We start from the raw sequence: 24367 nt of genomic DNA on the forward strand, positions 1-24367 counted from the left end.
TGCAAAAATTAAGTATCATGGTCCAATTGTTCCGCAAACAGAGATATTCATGTCGAACGCACATTTCTTCTTATTAAATGACCCACTGTTAATTTTATAAAAGTATCTTTACATTGTGGCTTGAATTAAGGTGTCAAAAACAAGGGACAAATATCATGGCTGAATTGTAATCTAAACAGAACGCATATTTCTTATTAAAGAACATACTGTTGCTTTTATACGCTGGGCCTTTCTGCTTGTGCTGTGATAAAACTTCTCGCCTGCACTTGTGATGTTAGGTTGTATAAAAGTGTTAACTCTTTATTTAATCTAATTTTTCAATTATCGATTATCGATACTTATTCGCAAAACCTATCTAAGAACTCTGACAGATACATCAAGTACATTTGTGTGAAATTTCAAACTTTTCGGTCCATCCGCTTACGGGTGCATAACGAACGAAATTACACATATACAGACACAATGCATTTTATATATAAGTAGAGATATATATATGTTACAGAAGGTCATAAAAACGTCAGTACTATCGCAACAGATTAAAACAGAGACTGAAGAGAGTCCAACATAGATGACCAGAAACTGGTTCTCTTCGTGTTAGATTTGAAACCGACGGCGGTGATATTGTTTGTGATCATCTGTAACACGTAATCCTGCCTATGCAATGATTTACTGTTTGATAAACACAATACAACTAACATTTTTAGCATTATGAGTTTGATCAGATGGAATTCGGTCATGTGCGTTTGGTAAATGTGTCTTGTATAGTTTTTGAGTTTTAGTCTAATAAATAACAAATAAAGTAAGCACTTTGAAGTAACCCGGCCGCATTTATTAATTTGACGAAAGGAAATCAATGCCATAGAATGTTGTTTAATGATCAAATCGGAATCACATGGAATCCGGTAACGTGCGGTTGGAATAGGTATAATGTGTAGTTTTTGTTTTTGCCCAGACACACAAACATAAAGAAATACTACTTTATATATATATATATATATATATATATATATATATATATATATATATATATATATATATATATATCAGGACTTAATTTAGTCTCTATGTAATTTTTCTCCCGTTTATTTATGTTTTTTGGGGGGAGGTTCCTACCCCGCCATATTCATGACTTTTTTAATTTGTTTTAAATCGTATTTTCCTTGATTTAGCTTTGATAAGTGAGGACCGAAACCTGGTTGGCTAACATTTATTTTCATTTTTTATTTTTAAATTCATTATGCTTTTTGGTCTGTATTTAGCCGATATATATATATATATATATATATATATATATATATATATATATATATATATATATATATATGTGTGTGTGTGTGTGTGTGTGTGTGTGTGTGTGTGTGTGTGTCAATACCGTAGCATCTTTAATACGTACGTGTGTTACGCTTTCCAGATTTTGGGGAAAAACCGTACTAACCAGATCTATCAACCACATTACTTAGATAAAGACTTTTACAGATTTAACAAAAGAGCTACAATAATATCGCGGGGTCTCCTTTAACGCTGAACGTCCAGAGAATGCCCAGCAGTAATATCTATATATTTATAAAAGTGAGAATATGTGTGAGGACACTTCTCAATCTATAATCTTTTTAATCGATTTTTACTCGGAGAAAACTTGCTGCTAAAGGGTCATAATTGGAAAATAGTACGTGGGTCTATGGATTTTTTTTTCTGTTAGTAAACTGTTTTATGACTGCAAGTGCGTGAATCATTCATATGACAGATTAATTATGTTGAGAATAAGTGTGTTTGAAAACACTTTTTCAAGATCGTGTCAAGCTGGCCTAATGGTTTTCGTACTTGATTCACTGTCCTTAAGTTTTGGTTTCGATCTCAGCTAGAGTATATTTTTTTACTTACAAGAAGTGAACTGTTTAGAAAAACTTAATACTCGCATGCATATGTCTACGTTTCTTTCGTTTTTTTTTTAATTATTTTTTGTTACTTTTTTTTAAGGAATTTAAATTTATACATACGTTATTTCTGTTTGCATTAATTAAAATATAATACTCATGCATATTTTACGACCGGTCAACGCCGGGTGGCCTGCTAGTATTGCATATAAAAATGCCACTGTGGACTTTCCACAGGTCCCGCTAGTATAGATTGAATGATGATCTCATATAAAAAAATACTTGCAGGCGTCTACCACAGATAAGACTAATATTGTAGGTTTGTGATAAAGATAGAATGGCGCATTGTATTTCACGACATTTAGGGGGTATTACTCTACATTTATGGCGTTTCTTTTTTCATTCGTCGCCCATACAAAGGATAACGAGAAGAATCATAGCGCCATTATTAAGCGGGCCATCGAACTTCGTTAATTTCAGCATAGACATATTGTGTTTATTGTTCGTTCAAGATAATTTGATGGCTTTTATCTTTGTCATATTTTTGGACGAAAGGGGATTTTTTTTTAAATAATATTGCAACAGTTATTTCAGCGTTTCCTTCTCTCCCTATCTCACTCTATACACACACACGCGCGCGCGCGCATACACACACACATACACACACACACGCACACACACACACATATATATATATATATATATATATATATATATATATATATATATATATGTGTGTGTGTGTGTGTGTGTGTGTGTGTGTGTGTGTGTGTGTGTGTGTGTGTGTATTCAAGCACATCTGATTGAACACGACAGAGTTATTCTTTTTTCCGATTTTTCTGGATATCTTTTAAATTTGCCGAGCGGTCTTTTTTATTTCAACTGACGTGTTGTATAAAATGGCGCCCAAAAGTTGTTGTTCAGCCATATTCTACTCAAGCGCTTTCTATCAGTGCGTTCGATTATCATCAGGAGCGATTTTTGTTGCTATCGTTTTCTTTTCATTTTTTAATTCGATACCTTAACAATTGCACACGACTAAAATTATTTGAAGCTATACTAATAAAAAAAAAAAAAACTACAGCCCCTTTTTAACCGAATCTTATTTAACACCGGGATAAATATACTAACAGTATTTAATAACTTACAAGAAATTAAATAAACTATAAAATAAGAAAATCGAAATTAAAAAATCGCCCCTAACAACCCTGCACCCATCTTTATAACCAAAAAAAAACTATAAATAAACGTCTCAAAGGAAAAGAAAAGAAAAAAAACCCGACAATTTATAAATGACACCTATCTGCATTTCACGTTTTACTATTCTGACAATCTTACCATTTATTCCTGCGAGTATATTTAACATGTACAATTCTTGACAGCACCTGTTTCGTAGTACAAAATCATTTTATTTAATTATTACACCAATCATTAAATATATTTTGCTCTTAACTCACCAGAAAAAAAAATGCACTTATCAATTTTAAATGCACATAGAGATGATTACAAAATCTGGACAATTAGGAGAGGAATTACCTTATTTATTTATTACGCCATCTTTGAATTTTCAAGTAAAGTTACCAAATTTAAATTCCTGTATTAATAAATTGTATTTATTTTTTATATACGTTAATAAAAATATTTTATTTAATATTTTATTAATCTATTATTGCAAATTAGTCTATATATTTTTATTTAGATAATGTTGATAACTGTTAAAACCGTAACATATATATATATATATATATATATATATATATATATATATATATATATATATATATATATATATACTTCAGAATAGTTTTTTTTATTATTTAACAATCAGTTGTTATGGAAACGTGAGATTGTAGGTTTACAAAATATTACTGGCAGTAATATTCTATAAGTTATCCCATCTAAACAGGAATTGCTCGATATGCAATTTAATTTAATTTAGTTTAATATATATATATATATATATATATATATATATATATATTCACTTAGTTATATTTTGGGGGAAAAAAGAATTTCAACAGAGTACTCTATTATAAGAAAATATTCAAAAATAAGAGCGTAATATTTATATACGAGCCTATCTTTTGCAAATTCCAGTGGCAGTGTTCTTAGATATTTTAGTATATTCATCTGATAAGTATTGAAAATCGGAAAAAAATACAAGGGAATATTTTGCGTTGCACCGGTGTAACCATTCACCACCGTAACATATATATATATATATATATATATATATATATATATATATATATATATATATATATATATTATACGAAACTAGTTATTTAATCTTTTTGTGTTGTTTCCGGTAACGACACACTTGTTGATTAGATCTAAATTTTGCATACTTATAAATTTTATTTTATTACAAATATAAATATTTTTTTTCTAAAATTTATTTCTACATTAACTAGATTTCTTTTATTGCCATTTAATTAGTTTTAATTAATCATTTTTAAGATTAGTTGAGGATTCTCCATTTTAATATTTTTTCATCATTTTTTTATTATCCGTTCATATCTATAATATAAAGTTGAACGTCTGTGTGTGTGTCTGATCACGAATAGGCTCCTATATGGTTGACTATTATAGAAAACTGATCACATATAATGATAGAAGATGTATCGAGATACAGGAATGGGTATATTTTATGTGGCATAATAATGATTCATTAGAATTGTGGGGTCTGCGTACGCGCCTGGTCCACAAAGTATGGAAATAAAAAATTTAAAAATTTAAAAAAACGTTTACAAGTGTTTTTGATATAGATGTACATAATCATACTTTGATAAGTATGTTTTAACTTAAATAGGGATGGTATAATAAAATTATGAGGTCTGCGTTTGCGCCTGGCTGCCATAGAATGGAAATAGGCACAAACTTTAATAAAGACTTTTCATATCTATCTGCGTAAGTATACTTTGATAATTATGATTCAGTTTGAAGAAATACGGTATAATAAAATTATGGGGTGTTCGTTCGCGCCTGACCTCCATAGAATGGAAATATGTCACAAAGTTTAACAAGTTTTTTTTAATATAGATCAACAGAATATTGTGATAAGTGTTTCAGTGTGAACAGGTATGGTATAATAAATTATGGTGTTTATCTATTTTATTTTTACTTTCATCATATTTTGCTTTGGTGTTGATACCCCCAAATTCGAAGCTATCTCTTTACAACCCTTCCTTTTCATAACCTATCATACTTTCATAAATCAGAATCCATTTTCTGTAGGCTGTTTTTGGACCCAGTCAACGACGGGTACTTTTGCTAGTATATATATATATATATATATATATATATATATATATATATATATATATATATATATATATATATATATGAACGGATAATAAAAGAAATGATGAAATTTAATTACATTGTCATTTATATGTATATATTATCTGTGGACATATATCTTATTTCCTTATAATATATACCAATTCTTATTTAAAGAGCTCAATGTAATTACAGAGAATAACTGACAAGACAACATTCCAAACTTCATGATGTTTACCATCTTACACTTTATTCCTTTAATTCAGTTGCCATTTACAATTCTTGACAGTATCTGTTTCGTAGCACAAAACCAATCATATTAAATGTATTTGCAGCTTCTCTTCCAAATTTTTGGATTTTTAATCATATAAAAACGCACCTTATTTTCATTTGACGGATTGATTGTTGCTATTTCTCCTGATTAAGGGAAAAATTGATTCACTAATTGATATAATAATTAAGTGATTGATTTTCGCTACGAAACAGATACTGTCAGGAATTGTAAATGTTAACTGAATTAAAGGAATAAATTATGAGATGGTCAGCATCATGAATTTTGGAATATAACTTTTTGTCATTTATTCTCTATATGTACACAGGCGGCAAAAAGAAAGTCCGCACTTGTAATTTTTTAAAAAACTACAAATTTAAGCTAAATTTAATGTAACTTTTTAAACAAACTATACCTCATTTAATTGGCATTTTATTCTTCTATAATTTTACCTGTTCATATTTGACTTTTAATTGAAATATTCTAGTGTTCACGTCAATTTAAAAAAATAATTTCAAATTGAGGAAGCAAAAAGAAAGTCCGCACAATGGAAAATTGTTATTTAAATGTAACTTTAGGACATTAATGAACACAAATACAACAGGAACACAATCAACTAGTAAACATTTAGTAGCATAGCCCTTCTGCAATTTGACAACCGTCAATCTTTTGGCAATTCCTTGAATTAGACTGCAGCAATACTCCGGGAAAAGGGCATCCTACTTTTCTTTAATTTTTGTCCAAAGTTCTTCCAAATTTGAAATTTTATCATTGCGTAGCTGTTGCTTGATGTAATGCCATATGTTTTCAATGGAATTGAGGTCTGGAAATTGTGCAGGCCAATCCAAACACGGAATATCATGCTCTTCAAGGAACCTCTTGAAATTGCCAGCTGTGTGACCGGGAGCATTATCCTGCATTAAGATGGGATTATCATCCGAATTCCGACCAAAGTTGGGTAGAAAATGCTCAGTCAACATATCAATGTACTTGGTCGAATTAATTCGACCTTGCAAGCGAACTATAGGCCCAGAACCATTGGTACTAATAATGCCCCACACCAAAACTGAACCTCTACTACCTTGCAGCGTTGAAATTGAGCACCTAGAATTAAATTCTTCGTCTTTTCTCCGACGGACGTACTGCCTACCATCACTACCTCGCCTATTGAACTTGCTTTCGTCGCTAAAAAGCACTTTTGACCAATATGAAGAGTCATGATTTTCATTGCATCTGACGAAGTCCAGACGGAGCTTTCTGTTCTTTACAGAAATCATTGGCTTACGTCTTGCAACATATCCTCGCAAATTAAATTCATTTAATCTGTTCCTGACAGTAAAAATAGAACACTTTTTAACAAGATTGCACTTGTTGGATTTGGGGAGCCGTTTCACATCTGTTTCTTAGGGTACAGATCTTGATAGCATTATCTTCACTGTTAGAAGTAACACTAATACGACCAGATTTAGGGGTATCACGAACACTGCAGGTGTTTTAGTGCTTTTACACAGTTTTTCGTACCGTTTTTACATCACATCTGCGGCCGATTGGATAAACCAGAAAGGTGAAGATTAATGAGCTCCTGACGATCACTAAGAGAACGTCGTGGCATATGCATTAAATGTTACGTTGTATAACCTGGAACAACAACCATTACGATTAGAGATGCTTTGTTTCCTATTGGTAGATATTTTCAACTGATTAGGGGGCGATAATTTAAGCTGGTTTTAAGCGAATTTGTTGCTGCGGACTTTCTTTTTGCCTCCTCAATTTGAAGTCATTTTTTTCAAATAGACGTGAACACTAGAATATTTCAATTAAAAGTCAAATATGAACAGATAAAATTATAGAGGAATAAAAGGCGAATCAAATGAGGTATAGGTTGTTTAAACAGTTACAATAAATTTAGCTTAAATTTGCAGTTTTTTTTTTTAATTAAAAGTGCGGACATTCTTTTTGCCGGCACTATATATATATATATATATATATATATATATATATATATATATATATATATATATATATATGATTGTTGAGCTGGATTAAATCCGACGATATGAAATAAAATGGAGGTGGAAGGACCTGGATACTCAACGTTTCGCCCGATTTATCACCTCCTATTCTTATTTTTAGATACCATCTTTTAAGTTACTGCGCTATTTTATCCCAATTCAATTATTTCTAATTTAAAAAAAAAAAAAAAAGATTCTTTCGTAATCTCGTGTCATTTTATTTATTTAATCTATCACCGCTATATTTCCAAACACAATTTTTAATCTCTACGATATTTTATCTTTTAGACGTAATCTACTACACTAGTTTACTCTAATTAGTTCTTCTCTCATAAAATGTATATACATGTATATATGACATCTAATTTACATAAGGAAAACACGCTGCTCTCCCCCATCATTATATATAGCCCCAATCCTCCGACTCTCTCGTCAATGACCATCCCTCTTGAAGAAGCCCGCATAAATCGGGCGAAACGTTGAGTATCCAGGTCCTTCCACCTCCATTTTATTTCATATATATATATATATATATATATATATATATATATATATATATATATATATATATAGGTAAATAAATAATGCTATTAACGACTAACTCTTAATCTATATAAATGTATATATATATATATATGTGTGTGTATGTATGTATGTATGTATGTATGTATGTATGTATGTATGCTAAAGTGTGCGTGCAAGTGAGTGTACATTTTTCTGTTTATTCTATTAGCAGACAAATAACCAACTATATACGCTTATCTAACTTGTAAATACCTTTGTATATTTCAGATTAAATTCTTGCTAAGATGGCCGATGTCAACACAGTGAAAGGCCTTTTCGCCCTATCCGTGCTTATCAACATTTCTTTGTTGACCGGTATATTGACTTTGTTGGTCATTGGCGATTACGGCCGGATAACGGACGACGTAAATGCTTACCAGTGCAACGGCAAGAAAAGGGACTACTTACCATTCGACGACAGAACGCTGAGCCCCTACGAGATTCGCCATCTGCGTCACAGAATATTCGATGCCCTCAACGCCGAGGAAATCGAAGCGATATTCAAGTACTTGTATAGTATAAAAGCGTTAAACCTCGTCCACGCTTCCAAAGCGAAAATCAATGACAATTATATATTCCTCATGGAAGCGCAGGCTCCTAAGAAATTAAAAGTGCTTCGGTTTCTAGATGACTTCGGCCCGATCCCGGCGAGGCAGGCAAAGGTCATCATAATGAAGGGAAAAGACGAGCAGCCGGTCGTTGAAGAATATATTGTGGGTCCGCTGCCGAACCCACGTTACCATTACTTGAACAACCGGACAACCAAAAAGAATCCTTTGCCGTTTCGGATTCGCCCGTTTAACAATCCGGAAATATTGGCCCTAATGCACGAAGTTCTTCCGGACACGATGAAAAGCATCAACAACGTCCTGCAAGAGATTTACGGTGCGCAATTGTCACCTAATGGTTGTGAAGTCCTCTGTCTTACTTTCACGGCCGCTCCAGTGTCGACGTCTTTCGTTCGCGAACGGAAACTCTGGATTCCTTTGTTTTATAATCTAGAGTTCCCAACACTCTACCCGATTGACTTCCAGCTATTAATCAACATAAATCCCAAGAAACCAACAGCGTGGACAATAGAACAGATATGGTACTCAGGAGTCTTATACAATTCAACCAAATCTTTCCTAGAGACCTACAAGGACAATACTAGAAATTCAACGAATAGAATAAACCCGAAAAACATCATAGAAAACGTTCGTGGACATCTTTACTCGAGGGGCAGGTTATATCCGGACATACCGTCCTCGGGACCGGAACAATTCGAGACATCGCGTAAACGTTACCAGATCATCGAAAATAAAGTTCTCTACATGAAATGGTCTTTCGACTTTCGGGTCTCCGCCATCCAAGGTCTGCAATTGTTCGACATCAAATTCGCAAACGAGAGGATCATATACGAACTCAGTCTACAGGAAATTGCTGTCCTCTACAGCGGCTTTAACCCGTTCATGAGACACATGCACGTGGCCGATACAGTCGATCTCCCCGGAAAAGGCTTCGGGCTCGTTCCAGGGATTGACTGCCCGCATCATGCCACGTTCTTAAACGCCACCCACGCCACGGAGGAGTACGATCATCCGGCTGTTTACCAAAACGCTATTTGCATTTTTGAATTCAACAAGGATGCCCCCTTCCGGCGCCATCATGCGAATAATATCCGCGAGGGGAAATTCTACTCGGGCCTTGCGAATAACGTATTGATCATAAGAACGATATCCGTTGTATATAACTACGACTATATCTTCGATTATATATTTTATCAAAACGGCGCCCTGGAGGTGAAGGTGTATTCCACAGGATATATATACACGACGTCTTATTCAGACACTGAGCTACCGTACGCCGTGCCTGTTGACGATGACGTCATGGCCAATATACACGCGCATTTGTTCCACTTTAAAGTCGACTTGGACATACTAGGCCGGAATAACCGATACGAAACTTGGGATATAAAAGTCGAGAACAAAAGCAACATTTGGACGCATAGGGCGGACGGCTTCCCTCAATACTGGTTCAACCGGAACTTAAAACGGACTGAAAAAGAAGGCGTCTTTCGATACGACTTCAACACACCCAAATACCATAACATAGTGAACAATGCTAAGACCAATTACCACGGTATCCCGCGGGGTTACCGGATCAATCACAAGGGGATGGTCAAACAGTTGCTACCTGAAAATTTCCACATGGAGAGTTCCATCTCATGGTCTCGTTACCAGATGGTGGTCACACAGTACAAGGACAAGGAGGAATCAAGCAGTTCCATAACCGCCCTCTTTGGAACTAAAAACCCGGCGGTAAAATTCTCTAATTTTGTTGATGATGATGACGACATAGTCGATAAGGTAAATAATATTTTGAATTGTTTTTTTTTTTTCAGTTTGTATTACAATCTACGAAAATGTTGTAAATATATATATATATGACAAATAAATGTTATCAAAGGCAAGATAAGTTACTTTCCTACTAAACTGGATAAGTGTTTAGTGTTTTGTTTACATAGGATATACCACTTATCAAGGCCCAACTCGAGGATAAAATTTAATGATTGTATAGTAGTACGACAGTAAATAGGACAATATCGTAGTAATCGTTAGTAGTGAAAATTTGGTAAATTGGATTAATTAAGGGTATTATATAATGGTGTAGCAAAAATGGCACCAAAATTAGTCATGTTACGTTATCTAACATGGACGGCACTCATGTAAACAGGTGTATACGTTTCGTGTTCTATTAGTGGTTCTTCACTTTCTGAACCCATTTTATGTTTCGCGACCGTCTAATGTTCATATGCGTGCGTGCGTGCGTGCGTGTCCTATGTGTATCTTCGGCATTCCTTTATCTTTTCTGCTTCATCTTGTTCTTGGAAGGGGTTGGAACCTTTTGGACGAAACACATCGACTCCAAGACACTGATTGGTTTTCATATTAGTTTTTATTTCACTTTCCAGGATTTCGCGTAGAAGAACGGAAAGTGAGTTTCTTTGCTTGTGGTCTTTACATTGAGAGACACGTCACTCCCTCCCAAGAGGGGAGGAGAGACAACCGTAAAGCTCAACCTCTCTGCTTCAAGTTTCAACTCTGTGATCTCCAGCTAACCTGATCACGTGACTTACACGCAGATCCGATCAGCTGACCAGACCTTCCGGTAAACTTGTCTATGATATAGCTCTTTATATTTTGACAGGTTTTATAAATATTCATAATATCCATTTCTTGTCTACCTTTCGAGTAAGTTAGATAGATAGATAGATAGATAGATAGATAGATAGATAGATAGATAGATAGATCATTTATTCTGTTCTACCTATTTCATAACAAGGGGAAAGCTCATAAAAAACTTGAAGACGACCATATTGTAGTCAGTTGAAAAGCAGGCAAACGGAAGAGAGTTCCACAGGTGCGCAGTTCTAAGAAAGAAGCTTTATTAATAGAATCTAGGTTTAGGTTTAGGTACAGATAAAAATTGGGGTAAATTCGACTCGAAAAACAAGTAATATTTAGCGCTACGGGAGAACAAAAATAAAATGGCTGCGGTGTCTTTTCACATATTTGAAGTCTCAACAATCATTTCAAAATAAGAAATAAAACAAAATGGCGATAGAAACCCGTTAAATAAATGTTACAATAACATTTATTGGGTTTCTACCAACACTTTTTAAATTCTTTTCTTGGAGTCTTTGTCGAATCTTCAAAGACAAAGCGGCCATTTTTTCTTGTTCTCCGATAGCGCTAAATATTACTTGTTTTTCGAACCGAATAAATATTTACATTAAATAAAACCACTAAAAACTTATTCAGTTAGGTAGAAGAGTAACTTATCTTGCCTTTAATAACATTTATTTGTTATATATTTGTTTTTTGACAACTGTTTGGTACCTCTGTCAATTGTAATGCAAACCTGTTTTTGTTGTTGTTGTTGTTGTTGTTATATAGGCATACTAATATAATAGTTTACATTTTAAAATGAACATGAATACGTCATTCTGATGCAGGCAACATATAATTACAACTTTTATACAAGGCTATTATAGTTTGCTTGAAGCATTGTCTTGTGTGTATACAGTAGAACCCCGGGATACGGTGGTTCAAAGATACTTTTTTTCAGGTTACGATGTGGAATACGATGTTTCTTCTGCCCCTGGTTACGGTATTTTCCCCGCCGTTCAGTGTTATTTATAATGTTATATTATTATTTACATGTGTATTATATACTGTACTGTATTTTGTTACTAATTCTTATTGCCGTATCCCGGGCTTCTACTTTTTTTTTTTTTTTTTTAGATTTTCTACTTGCATAATGTTCTTGCATAGTAGAGAGAAATTTCGTATTGTATAATATTTCGGGAAACTTTCTCTTCATCATGTATGCATTCGAGTTTAATTCAAACATGCTTACGAGGACTATTGTAAAACTCTACAATATCCCCCGTATAAATCTTCGTATATTCTTATAATGTTTAAATGTAATATCTTGCTGCAAATTATTTAACTCAGGGGATCAGAAATTGAAATTCAGTGTGCATACCTGTTCCTAAAAATGCATACAACAAAGTATAAATCCATACATCTATAAAAGTGAGAATGATTGTGTGTACGAATACTACTCAACCTATATACTCAACAAATGTTTGATACAGACTTGAAATTTGGCATATAGGGTATTTAGACATGTGGAAAACTTTTTAGTTGATTTTCATCCGGAAAAAGGGGCTGCTAAAGGGGTCAAAATTGAAAACTTGCTACGTTGGGGTCATAGGATTTTTATGTTTGCCAACTGTTTCACGAATGCGCATGCGTAAATCATTCACATGACAGTTTACTTATGTTAAGAATAAGTAGGTTTGAAAACACGTTTTAAGATTGTGTCAAGCTGGCCTAATGGTTATCGTACTTGACTCACTGTCTTTATGTTTTGGTTTCGAACTCAGTTCGAATAATTTTTGTTGCTATTCTTACAAGAATTGAACTGTTTAGAAAAAAAACAACATGATACCCGCATGCATATATCTCAGTTCCTTTCCATTTGTTTTTGTTTTCTTTTTTATTTCATTTATTTAAAGGAATTGAACGTTACGGTTAATACCTACGGTATTTCTGTTTATAATAAATAACAATTCTCCATTAATTAAAATAAAATATTCATGCGTGTTTTGACCTTTGTTTAATTTTTTCCCGTCGTGGGAAGGAGATAAATAATTTATAAGACTTTCAGTGTAAAGCGGGTCAGAAGTAAGTTTCGTCAAAAACCCGGATAATCTGTATGCGTCTTCATGCCTTTGTTTGCCCCGGTGTTTTTCCTTGCATGATTTTGTTTCCATACAAACAAGGAAAATTTACGCCTAGCGTGATTCGAGATATCTGCTAATAGTGTTACCCATTTTAGACCTATCTTAGAATATTATCTTTGCGAGTAATTGTCATCGTTAGAATCAACTGTTCTTTCCTTAACTCACTTGATTTTTTGTATATTTTAAGGTTATCGCGCATCTTTAATTTATGCTTGACTAAAGATGGCGAGGTGAAGTCAATGTGAGAGACTAAATAGAATGAAGTGCGGACAAAACGATTCCTTCTATTGCTTTTCGCCATTTGGTCTGTTATCTCTTGGTGTGTTAATTATTCTTAGAATCATCTGTTCTTTCCTCAACTCACACGTTTACTTCCTTTAACATATTTAACATTCGGATTAGTGTAGTCTGGCACAAGCTAATCAATTTTCTTTTATTTTATAGAAAATCATTTTGTTTGATTAGTTTGTTTTAAAGCAGATCAACTCTTTTTCGGGTTATTTAATGCTGAATCCAGTAATTTTGGTAAAAAAAAAAGTTCTTCGTGTTTTCAAATGTTTATTCATGGTGTGTAGTTTGATTGTTCTGTCGGGTACATATATATATATATATATATATATATATATATATATATATATATATATATATATATATATATATGTATATATATATATAGTTAGTAAGTTATAAAATATATATGGCGATTAAGCTGCACTGAATATTCGGCGTTTAATCCACTAGGACTCTCCTGAAGAGTCCTAGAGTGGATTAAACGCGGAATATTCAGTGTAGCTTAATCGCCATATATTTTTTTCTTACTAACTAGCTCTACCTTCGTATTGAGCACTTTTGAAGTAAATACTTAAAGTTTACGCATAAATTTATACTTTCGTATATTAATTTTATGTGAGTAAATTAAGTGGTTATATATATATATATATATATATATATATATATATATATATATATATATATATATATATATATATATTATATTTTGTGTACAGAAAGTTGTTAGTTGAGACAGGTCATTGGTACCGTCGGTTTCAAGCCCGATAATAAGGCCCGTTTAAGGTATCCTTATCAAGCTCTCTTCAGCCAATATTCGTACGCTCTTAAAATTTGGATTTTCCTTTTAATTGAGCACTCTGCTGGAATTCTTTTTCAAAAAAAAAAAAAAAAAAAAAATCATATATATATATATATATATATATATATATATATATATCCGAAAATCAGACAAAATAAGGATGTAGCCAATAAAAACTTTTATTACTTATTCAAGAAGGGTGGGGTCCATTGATGTAATATTCACGTCAAAAGATCATTTCCCGTATATTTCTACACTCATAACTACACACAGGTTTTCTCCATTCCGCGATGCGTTTTACAGTAGAATTTATCTTGCATTTTGTACAGTGTAAACCTAACTCTAGCCCGACGCATAGCTAACTATATCTAAAAGTAGATCATGGACGTGTTAGCACATCTCGCATGACTGGGGACAGAGTTATTGATTCATTTATTTATTGATTGATTTATTTATGCAAAACTCATTTTATTATATTATCTCCGGCCAACGTGAGTAACCGACATTTTAACTGGTCATTTTACCAAGCAGTAGCATAATGGATAAAGTACTTGGTAAAATTCAGTTGTAAGTTACACTCTTCTGGAGGTTGAAGGTTCAATCATCAGTTATTTGTTGTTCTTTTCAATTACTTTCATTATTTCAGTCGCAAAAAGAATAAAGATGAAAGATCAACATCCCTATGACTGTTTGGAAACTTTTACAACTAAACATCACTACCCATTGAGTCACCTACTTACAACGTGTCAATGAGGGACCCTATTTTTGCTGTTTGCAGTCAGCCAGAAGATTAAAAGCCATAAAGGTTGGCTCGAGAATATGTAATTTATCAAGATGTACTTGTTGCAGAAATCCTTGGGCAAATTATGAAGCTAACAAAGATACCCGCACTTTATGCGAGAATTTGCTGCACACTCGGGTACCCGTTTCGCGGGCACCCTTGCAGTAAGTGGATGTTGTAAGATCAACTATTACCTAAGATGTTTAAAATTATTTAACTACCTCCTGAAGTGACTGAAATCCAACTGAGGGGATGGGGGGTGAAGGAGAGTGATATGATTTAAATTTACAAAGCACCCGAGATGGTGGCGAACCCCAACTTGGTGTGCACAATCCTTCGGTGGGGAGTTTATAAAGTGCTGCACCAAATATGACCTTAAACTTTGACCTTGACCTTGAACATGGTGTGCACTATCCCTAAGTGGAGAACCGTCATCATACCAGGTATGGTCATGATCGGTCTGGTGGTGTGGTTTGTAGGATAGTTGTACACACAGACACACATACAGACGAACGCTACTACTTTAAAAATAAATTTGTTGTTTTATTCAGGTGTTTCTTGTATACTAATAATAAAAAAAAAGAATAAAAGATAAACATTTCTATGACTGGTATTGCACTGCTACGGCTACAATTACAATTAGAAATGACTACTATCGTGAAATTATTATATTTTGACCGGGCAACGTCGGGTGTCCCGAATAGAGGGCTGAGTAACCGACATTTGAACTAGAGACAATGTTATCGAAATAACAAAATGTTTTATAACGGAAGAATGTTTTGAAATTGGACTGGAATTTAATGAAGAAATAATTAAGCCAGAAATATGTAAAACAATAAAATGTTAAGAAGTATGTTTAATGATATCGGGGTGGAATGTTTGGTTTTAATAAACAAATATATATGACAAAAGACCAGGCAAGGATTTTTGGTTATATAGCATTGTTTAGTGTGTATATAAAGGTAAATTATATAATTCAATGCAATGCAATTCAATATATTATATAGCATTGTTTAGAGGCACCCTAGAAAGTTAGTTGATAGAGTCTGTAACATGCGGCTGAGAGAGATGATCGACAGACGTGATGGCACCCAGCAGGGGCAAAATCGATAATTAAGATGTTGACAGGACTGTATCAACGTTCAAACTTTCCAAGATGGGAACTACATTCTGGAATAAAGGTTATCGAAAAGAAACCCGAGGTCTGTTGGTCGTGGTAGAATTTTTTATTGCAGTTTTCCGTTCAACAAGATGAAAATGGTCAAGTGTGTTCCCTAATTGACTAAATGTTGTCACCCATAGAATGGTATTTGTCCTTTTTATTCAAGGTATGTCTTTCTTTTGTCTGGCCAGAGACAAACATATCTTATTCCGTCCCTTATTTGTCGTTATATGTGAATATACACTAGATAAGATGTTTTGTGAAATTTTCAAAACTAGGTGATCACACGTAAATACATGTATGAACAACAGACGCACATTCAATAAAACACTCAGTACACACACGTACATATAATATATACACACCCCACCATGTTATACAGAACCATTAATGGCGTGAGTCTTCTACAAATAATTCCAATATATAACATTTCATTTTCCTTGTTAGTAAGGAGTGTTTAATTTCTTTATTTATACGGCCATTATTTATAACTATATCGACAAGAAAATATCATTTCACAAAAAATAAAAGAATATAATTGGGATAAGCAGGAATGTTTTAATATCAGTTTTATATTTTGTTGCAGCTTATACTCAACTCGAATTCAGAATCGCTTTTAATGAGAAAAGACGCCGCCAACTAAAATAAAGAGAGAAAGAATCGATTATAAGATATTAGTTTTTTAATTGAGTTTTCCGTTTTGAGAAATAAGATATTTCATCTTTGACAGCAACACCGAGCAAACAGACAAACTAAACAACGCACCGTTACATCACGATCAAAGATGGCGGCCTCTTAGGAAGTGGGGTGATATCGATTTCACTCATGATCACTCCTTATTCATTTATTGAAATTACGTTTCAAAGTAACCAACAAAAACACTGAAAAATATTTCAATGATTTCAAAATACATAAAGTAATATATTTATTTGTGCAATGTTATAATTACTAATCATATATGAGCGTGTGCGCTTTGTCTAATGGATACTGCCTTAGACTCTGAAAACGGTTACCATGTTCTAATCCCATTTGATCCAATATAATCACCAGGGCTGTGACAAGAGAATATTCTTTTCATTATTTTAACTCTCGAGTATATATCAGTTAATATCTTATATGTTTTTAGATAGAGTGATGGGGTTCTCAATTGATTAGCTGTATCTAACTGTGTCGGATATATACTAGAGAGTCAAAACAATGAAAAGAATATTCTTTTGTCATAGCCCTAATAATTACTTACATACTAATGCTAATAATGAAAATATGAATTCATAATGAGTAAAATAGCAACTTGTCTTCAAATTATTGTATAAAACTACACAATAGCCTATACCTTTCTTACAATTACTTGGTTATCCTTATAATTAGTAACACTGTTTTTAGTCTATCAACAACTATTTAAAGTAATGTCTTCCTGTAATGAGGCAAGCGGCGTTAATTGCTAATCGCTGCTTAGTAAGTATTTTCTGTCGTTAAATTCATCATACTTGTTAAATAAAAAAAATGAAGATCCTGTTTTTAGTGGTAAATAATAATTAATTTGTTTAAATTCAGAGCAGCAGCGATTATTCGTTAATTTATTTAAATATTATTGGGTTTTTTAATTAAAAATCGCCGCTATGTCTTTGAAGTTTCATCAAAGACTTCAAAAATAAAAATAAAACAAAATGGTGGTAGAAAATGTTAAATATTATTTAAATTTTATTACTGCTACACAATAACCTATATTTTTCTTACAATTACTTGTTATGCTTAGAGTAGGTTACACTGTTTTTAGTCCATAACCAACTATTTATAATAATGTTTTCCTGTAATGAGGCAAGCGGCGTTAATTACTGAGTAAGTTTTTTTTTCTATTGCTCAATTCATTGTACTTGTTAAATAAAAAGTGGATTCTGTTCTTGGTGATGAATAATTGATTTGCTTACATTCAGTATTGATTATTTCTGCTGTTCTTATATTAGATGTTATTTCCAAAACATGTTGACCGATCATCAGGTGCGTCTTGTCGAGCGCGGGAATCTGGGCTGAACTTCGAACTTTATTTAATCAATGGAAGTAGAGATGATCAGGTATAATATTAAGTAATTATGTATTATGTCACCTGAATTAGTGATCGAACCTTCAACCCCCCAGTATACTGAATCTTAATTCTAATTATTATTTAGTTTTATTCCTTGCGATAAGCATCCATATACGCAATACTAGTATGAATGTTTCGAACATATTCAGGTTTAGGATAGTATTCTTAATCAAGAAATTTATTCATTTAAATGTGAAGAACATAAAAAGATGAGTTACCACGCCCACTAAAAGTGAGGCTAGAAAAACATGGAAAAGTCGGTTATAGATGATGAAATATGAAGGAAAACAAGAAAACATCTACATTTGTAGGACAAAGTAAAAATGATAAAAAGATAAAAACGGTGAATAATAAGATGTTACGTGCCAATGGTTTCTTAAGTATATATTTTAATATAACGTGAGAACAGTTAATACATATATTTATATTTAGTCATCCACATACAGTACTGTTTCGCTATATCTCAGCTCATCAGTGCAGCTAGACAGGACACTACCTCAAGCCAGGATCGAAACCCGACCACCCGTACGACAGTCAAGGCTTCTAACCATTACGCTAATTGGCTGCTGCTGTGCGGGCTGTGAATTAATGATGTTTTGACATCGTCCGAAATACCTAAGCTCGATTTGTTTACACAAAGAGCATCGCTTAATATGCTAATGGTAATTCGTGTATCACTTCTCAATATGCTAAACTCAAGATGAGGAGCATTATAGTCATCCACATACAGCACTGTTTCGCTGTTTCACAGCTCATCAGTTCGGCTAGACAGTCAACTACCTCCGGCCAACATCAAAACCCTACATATTTTTTCCCAAGGAACTCTGCCTTTTGGATTATTTTGGACCATTTGGAATTTGCCCATTGGATTGAAATTTTAAATTCGACCGTTTTGGATTTTACCATTTTTGGATTTTTACCCTTCACCGGACTATCCATTCATGTGAAAGCTTTTTATTATTTTTCTGTTGCCTCCTGTTCCCCTTACCTCACCCTTTTTTTAACCAAGTAAGATCTTTGACTTACTTGTAGTTTCATTAAATACTTTTATATGCAAAATCCGATCCTGCATTTTGCTAATTCCTGCCTTCTGATGAGAAGGAGAGTATTTCTTCGAAACTCCGCGGATTAAGGACTATCCACTTATCTTGTGCTTCCTTTTTTAAAATTAAATATGTTTTTAACTCTTTTTCAAGATGTCTTTTAACATGTTTTATTAATCATTTGTTCATATATATATATATATATATATTGTGTGTGTATCGATATTCATATTAAAAACCCCTTTTTTCTATTCATTTTGAAAGAATATACAACTATTGTTATATATGGGTCGTGGAATTACATTCACTAGCAAAAGATCTAGCTAATTTGCATATTCTTTATTAATATTCATTTTAATTAATTCCCTAATAGTTGTTTCCGATTTCTTATGGGATAATCATATTTAGTTAACTATTACGTGTAATTATATTCATGCAGATAGTTTACATGATTTATATTTGCATAATATTCGCGTAAAAAGGTTATAGTAAACGCACACATCTTTCTATATATATTTATGCATGCGTATATATATTTGTTTTTAAAAAAATTGCCTATCAAACTCCTCTGTCAGTTTTTGGTTTACAGACATGAAACGTCATATACAGAGTATTCGAACCCATGCGAAACTATATTTGGGTTTTAGCTGCTGAAAATCGGAGCAAAAGTGTAAAAAAAATTTAAAAATTAAATTTGGCAGATGAAGGTGGAACGACGGCATAACAAATATGCATGCATAACGTAGTAGCTATTGGTTCTTGTTTTAATTTTTAGCCTTGCAGCAAACAGTTCTTCATAAATCAGTCAGTAACGTCAAAGGAGAAAATAAATCGTAAGCTAAACGTTTGGTTTCGATTCTCGGTGACGCACGAGTCATTTTTTAACTTTTTATATATAATTATATATTGGGTTTAATATTAATATATTAATAAATACGAAATCTGCATGTATCAAAATATGTATTTAAGCGTATTTTACGACCGGACAATGCCGGGCGGCCTGCTAATATAAACAAGCAGGGCACTCGACGTTATCTGGTCGTAAAATACGCTTAAATATATTTTAATTTATGAAGATTTCGTATTTATTATTATAAGAACAAATTCTTTATTGATTATTATATTGTACCCAATATAGATTAATTATTGATAAAAGTAAATAAAATTATGACGGGTGCCTTCAGCTAAGATTGAAACGAAAACATCATTCCAGCCTTAGTTCTAACCGTTTGGACTATCATCAGACAGATACGAAATAGTTTTAAAAAATTGAACAGGCTTTAACGTATAAAAATATATTTGCGCATGCGTACAAGAGTAGTTTAAGTCGACTTACGCCTTCCAAGTTCCGATTTTTTTTTCAATTTTGACATTTTAGCAACTATTTTTACCGGTTAAAACCTACAAAAAAAACATTTACAAAAGATATGCATTCATTTGACCCCCTTCGTGACGTTCTGCGACCTTGCGTCTCGGTGGAGATGCACTTTAAAAAAAAAGAGGCACATAGACATAGTGTGTTTTATAAATTAGATTTATTTGATATATTTTTATATAATAATTTATAAATAACTATATATTATTTTATATAAATAATTTTAAAATAAATATAGATATATTCTTAAGTAATTAATAATAATCTCATATAAACGGCTGTATGTCTGTCTGCCTTTCTCCATATTTTCAAACTGTATCTCCCCAAAAAATAAAAGCTACACAGCGGCGCTAGGGACTACAAATATTTGGATTTTTTACGGGCCGTTCTTTTATGGGTCTTTAGCCTTGTAAAATTGTTTTTTAAGAAGTTAAAAATGGGTCCAAATTTAAAAAAAATCGTTAAACATTTTGTACATTTATGCTAGTTTATTTTTTTATTTTAATCGGTTTATATTAGTGTCATGTTCGTACAGTGGTGACGTCACGTGCTGTGGTGGCTACATTTCTGGTTTCGATCCTTGCTGACCCAAATATTTTCTTATTTTTACTTATAAAATAACGACTCTATAATAATATATACGAAATCTGGACGAATTAAAATATCAAAGCGTATTTTACGCCAGGGAAAAGCCGGACTACCCCCTCCGCTGGTGGATAGATAAAAACACAAAAACCGTTTTATTATGGATAAATCTTAATTCTAAGCATCATTCATTTATTCGCAATTCCAATCTAAATGTTTTCAAGTCAGTTTTTAACTAGATTGAAAATTTGTATAATTCTTTCCTTATCCTCTTCAGATGAGAAGCAGTATGCTTCGAAATGCAATGGCCTTAATAGGTTTCTCTTTCTTTCCTTTTTTACTTTTCCATATTTTTCTGATGATATAATAAAGCTATATATATGAATTTAATCATTATCTTTAATTTAATATGTATGTATATATATATATATATATATATATATATATATATATATATATATAGTCATCCACATACCATACTATTTCGCTGTATCACAGCTCATCTAGTGAATAAATTACAAAATACTATATTCCAAAGTTCATGATGTTGACCATCTTATAATTTATTCCTTTAATTCAGTTGACATTTACAATTCTTGACAGTATCTGTTTCGTAGCGCAAGATCAATCTCCTAATTATTATATAGGTGCTTTCAAGAATTAGATGGGGCAGCGGTAAGGGGTTTAGGCTCATCACCGTGAAGTCCGATTTCGAATCTCACTAGATTCAGCCACTCTGATGGGTCGTAGACGACGAAACTCGTGTCAGTGGATAATTATATTTTAAAAATAATATGTGTTATGTTAAGCATGTTTTTTTTATAAACATAAAATGTTAAATTTCAAATAAGAAAAGGGTGATACGTTAAGCGGCATTTTAGACTCCGAAGCGATAGGGGCAAAGAAAGCGTCAAGACTTAACTGGATAAAGGGAGGAATAAAAAGGAAAAGGAAAAGAACAGGAAGATAAAAAGAGAGAGAGAGAGAAAAAGAAAAAGAAGCCAAAGAAAAATGAGAAAGAAAAAGAAAATGAAAGGAACCGATGGGAAAAAGGGATTAGCCTGATTACAATGTCATAAAAAATGGGAGGGGGTGAACACATTTGAAATCATTTATAAATAAGGTAGGAGAAGTTAAAAAAAAATGGAGTTTTTTTTTCGAGCATAGAGGGAATATTAAGAAAGAATGAAAGAAAGAAAGAAAGAAAGGGATCGGCTCAAGGGGGAGGGTGTGAATAGAAACTTATTAGCGTATGGAGTTGCCAGATAGGCTGACACATATACAATTATATGCGTATATATGTATGTGTGTGTGTGAATATGTATCTACAGAAGAAGTGTGAATCTTATAAAAAAACATTTTTTTTAAGTTCAGGCGTTTTTACTACTGATTATTTAGATTTTGTTTTCGTCTGATTCCTACGTCCATTTATTTGTAAAATAATGTGTGAAATTTGTCGTCATCATCATTATCTACAACAGAATTGTGAGTCTTATAAACAAACATTTTATTTTTTGAACGCTGATCTGTGGGATTTTGTTTTCGTATGATTTCGACGTCCATTCATTTGTAAAGTTGCTCAAACACTGCAACGAGTGACTGTCTCTCTTACAAATTGTTTGTATTGGATTGTTTTTCTTTTTTTATTTATGTCAAACTATTTAATCGTACCCATCACCATCATCGTCAACCTGATCATTGAGGATTTATGACCTTTGGAACGCTCCTTCGGCTGTATTTTACATATATGTGTACGTATGTATATGCATATGTATGTACATGCATATATATGTGCCTCTATGTGTGTATGTTTGCATATGTGTGTACATGTGTATGTATGTTTGCGTGCATATGAATGTATGCATGTATGTATTATGCATGTGGTTATTTGCATGCGTATGTGGGGTGGAGAGGGCTCCCGTAAGCCGGGGTGAAGGCACCCCCTCTACGAGAAGCAAATCTCTGATTTAAAAACCCATAAAGCGGAAGACCAGTACCCGCATTAAGCTGGTCTGAAGTTTGACTTGTTGCTAATTATCTTGCTCTAGCTTATTCCTTGATCTCAACATTTTGAACCGAGAGAGAGGCATAGCTGTCGTACAAAGCTACAACTCTGTAATAACATTTTTGTATAGATACTCCCTCAGACATTTTATCTAAAAAAAACTGTCGCGATGGAACAGTTGTGACACGTGTAGGCCTGAAAAGATGGAAGCATGTAATAATTGATCTGCCATATATGTATGTATGTGTGTTAGTATGTGTATGTATGCACATGTGTATGTATGTTTATATATGTTTATATATGTACCTGTGTATGTATATCTATGTGTATATGTATATATGTATATATATGTGTGTATATATGTTTATGTGTGTATGTATGTATGTATATATATGTTCATGTGCGTATGTGTAGATATGCATATATATATGCATGTGAATGTATATGTAGGAATATGTACGTGTGTATGTGTGTATATATGTATATATGTGTACTTATATGTATGCGTGTATGTATATATGTGTATGTATGCCTGTGTGTATGTATATGTATGTATATATGTGCATATGTGTATGTTTATATGTATATATGTTTGTATGTATATTTATGGATGTGTATGTGTACATATGTGTATGTATGTACGTATGTGTATATATGTGCGTATGTGTATGTATGTGTATATATGTACATATGTGTATATATGTATATCTATGTTTACCAATGACTGTCTTCCGTGTCATGTCTGCTGGAGGCTGTGCAAGTCGCTGGCAGGACTAAAAATGTCATCTTCAGGCAAATGAACTTTCAGTGACTGAGGGAGTGGCACTCGTAATACGTTGCAATCATATATATATATATATATATATATATATATATATATATATATATATATATATATATATATATATATATAAAGTATTTCTTCGAAACTTCGCGGATTAAGGACT

At 32.8% G+C, this 24367-nt stretch overlaps 1 protein-coding gene across 4 annotated transcripts in view; it reads left to right on the plus strand.

The window, feature by feature from the left end:
- The window catches only part of LOC145249747 (putative amine oxidase [copper-containing]), an 845813-nt gene that overhangs the window by 779039 nt on the left and 42407 nt on the right, over positions 1-24367 (plus strand). For 3 of the 4 annotated variants that reach the window (XM_080111658.1, XM_080111659.1, XM_080111660.1), the window contains one exon: positions 8232-10351. In XM_080111658.1, the coding sequence (XP_079967784.1) occupies positions 8249-10351 (2103 nt within the window). In that variant the 5' untranslated portion in view covers positions 8232-8248. Of the gene's footprint in view, positions 1-8231; positions 10352-13483; positions 13602-24367 lie in introns of those variants that run through there. The other variant, XM_080111661.1, reaches the window with a different exon arrangement.

The sequence above is a fragment of the Euprymna scolopes genome, chromosome 28, assembly GCF_053919585.1.
Source record: "Euprymna scolopes isolate OS-2025 chromosome 28, ASM5391958v1, whole genome shotgun sequence".
In the NCBI taxonomy this organism is placed as follows: Eukaryota; Metazoa; Mollusca; class Cephalopoda; order Sepiida; family Sepiolidae; genus Euprymna; species Euprymna scolopes.